Source organism: Austrofundulus limnaeus, unplaced genomic scaffold (assembly GCF_001266775.1).
Source record: "Austrofundulus limnaeus strain Quisiro unplaced genomic scaffold, Austrofundulus_limnaeus-1.0 Scaffold322, whole genome shotgun sequence".
NCBI classification, from domain to species: domain Eukaryota; kingdom Metazoa; phylum Chordata; class Actinopteri; order Cyprinodontiformes; family Rivulidae; genus Austrofundulus; species Austrofundulus limnaeus.
The window spans coordinates 142,267-144,547 of NW_013952724.1; the positions used below are offsets into that span (position 1 = coordinate 142,267).

Sequence of the window (2,281 nt, forward strand, 5' to 3'; positions counted from 1 at the left end):
AGACAAGAGTTAGAGGACATGGAGGTAGTTGGAATGGGGACAGAGGACACAAAGAACAGAGTGAGGACACAGAGGACAGTGAGAACTATAACTTGCTGTGGAGGCCCTTGAAGAAGGAACAGTTGAACAAAAATATGTAATTTTCTGCCATGATCTAAGTGGTACAGGAGGCTCACCAGAGGGCAGCAAGGGGACTCTTGTTCTAAATTTCCTTCTCATAAATCTAAGGACCTTAGTCCATCCAGAACATGTTCTTTAGACTCCTCCAGTCTCTTCTACCACATGATGTCATCGTACCACCTTCTGGTAACAAGTAATCAAATCAACAGAACAGAGCATCTACTGTGTCAACCTGAAAACACAATAAATACATTTCTATCAAATGCCAAACAAAACACATTTAGAACACCAAGTCCGTAAAAAGTACTCAGAAAAGTTTTTTTTTTATTTAAAACCCAAAGAGACTGATTGTAACAAAAGATCCAGACTGGGATCACAGCTCGTCCTTGCTGCTCTCAGAGTCTAATGCTGAGTTCTTCTCTGAAGAAATTGTTTCTGATTGTGTTGAAGCTGAACTTGTGTCCTGTTTGTTAACCTGCTTGCTTTGTGTTTTCACTGTCTGTTTTTTAGCAGCAGGTTTGGACTTGCTTTGATCTTTGGCCTTCGATTTTGGTGTACCTTTGACTTTATTGGACTTTTTGGAGATGGGTTTTATTTGAGCTGTGTTCTTTGGTTTTTCTGCTTCTGTGGACGAGTCCAGCTTTGGTTCTGTTGTTGTGCTGTCTTGGTTTTTGTCTGCTGCCACCTGGTCCACCTCTAAAGAGTCTTCTGTATTTTTTTGGCTGAACTCTACATTCACAGGGGTGGAAAACATCTTCAGCATCTCCTGAGCTTGGATTCTATCCTAATGAAAACAAAGAAGAAGAATTTACGTAAAGGGATTTGAATAGGGACATGAATCAAATTGGATAAGTTCCATCAACGTTACCTTTTCCTCGTGAGCAGGATTGAGTGTAAACCACAGAGCTACAGCACACCTCTGACCCTTGGTGACAGCTCTGACACCATGAGGATTTTCCTTCCCTGCACCAAACCCAACAACACGTCCACAGCGTGGCTGAACCTCGGCCTGGAGAGAGATTCACTCTTTATTATTCTGTTCTACAAGAAGAGATTTAAAGTCATTCAAGCTAAACATGAAGTCCGTTAGAGTTTTCAGACGTAAAGTCATTGTTTTAAAAAAAAAAAAACTCTTCAGCTTCAGAGAGAAAGTTTTATCTTATGGTACTGACACCGCCTTTAATCCATCCATCCATCCATCCATCCATCCATCCATCCATCCATCCATCCAACCATCCATTCAACAATTCAGCTCTACACCCTCAACAGGGTCCTAAGGGTTTGCTCAACCAGTCTACATGTGTTTTGTGCAATTGGAGAAGGTCTTTGACCATGTCCCTCAGGGAGTCCTGTGAGGGGTACTCCAGGAGTATGGGGTACCAAGCCCTTTGATACGGGCTGTTAGGTCACTGTACAGCTGGTGTCAGAGCTTTGTCACCAATTCTGTTCATAACCTTTATGGACAGAATTTCGAGGTCCAGTCAAGGTGTTGCGGGGATTCGTTTTGGTGAGCTTAGGATTGCATCTCTGCTTTTTGCAGATAATGTGGTGCTATTGGCTTCATCAGATCATGATCTCCAGCTCTCACTGGAGCAGTTTGCAGCCGTGTGAAATGACCGGGATGAGGATCAATGCTTTCATTTCTGAGACCATGGTCTTGAGCCGGAAAAGGGTAGAGTGCCTCCTCAAGGTTGGGGAAGAGGTCCTGCCCCAAGTGGAGAAGTTTCAGTATCTCTGAGTTTTGTTCATGAATGAGGGAAGAGTGGAGTGGGAGATCGATAGGCAGAYTGGTGCTGCATCTGCAGTTATGCGGGCGCTGTACTGCTCTGTCGTGTTGAAGCAGGAGTTGAGCCAGAAAGCAAAGATCTTGGTTTACCAGTCAATCTACGTTTCTACCCTCAAGCTTTGGTAGAGGGAAGTCTGGGTGTCTCTGCTTAGGCTGCTGCCCCTGCGACTTGACCCCGGATAAGTGAAAGGAAATGGATGCAGTGTTTCCCCTACCATTATACAAGGAGGGGTGGGACCCCCGCCAACGAGACGGCCCGCACCTCTAAGAATTTCACGGCATGTAGTGAATTTTATTTAAATACAGTAAGGCCAAATCAAGTCAAGAGCTATATTTTGCGCCCCTCCATATCCAACTTTCGCCAAACTTGGGGGG

The 2,281-nt window shown here is 44.4% G+C and overlaps 1 protein-coding gene across 2 annotated transcripts in view; it reads right to left on the reverse strand.

The window, feature by feature from the left end:
* Positions 1-413: 413 nt before the first annotated feature.
* Positions 414-2,281, reverse strand: part of p3h1 (prolyl 3-hydroxylase 1) — a 26,571-nt gene continuing 24,703 nt past the window's right edge. For both annotated transcript variants that reach the window (XM_014022274.1, XM_014022275.1), the window contains exons 14-15: positions 989-1,129; positions 414-904 (exon numbers count right to left, since the gene is read on the reverse strand). In XM_014022274.1, coding sequence (XP_013877728.1) covers positions 494-904; positions 989-1,129 — 552 coding nt within the window. In that variant the 3' untranslated portion in view covers positions 414-493. The remainder of the gene's footprint in view (positions 905-988; positions 1,130-2,281) is intronic.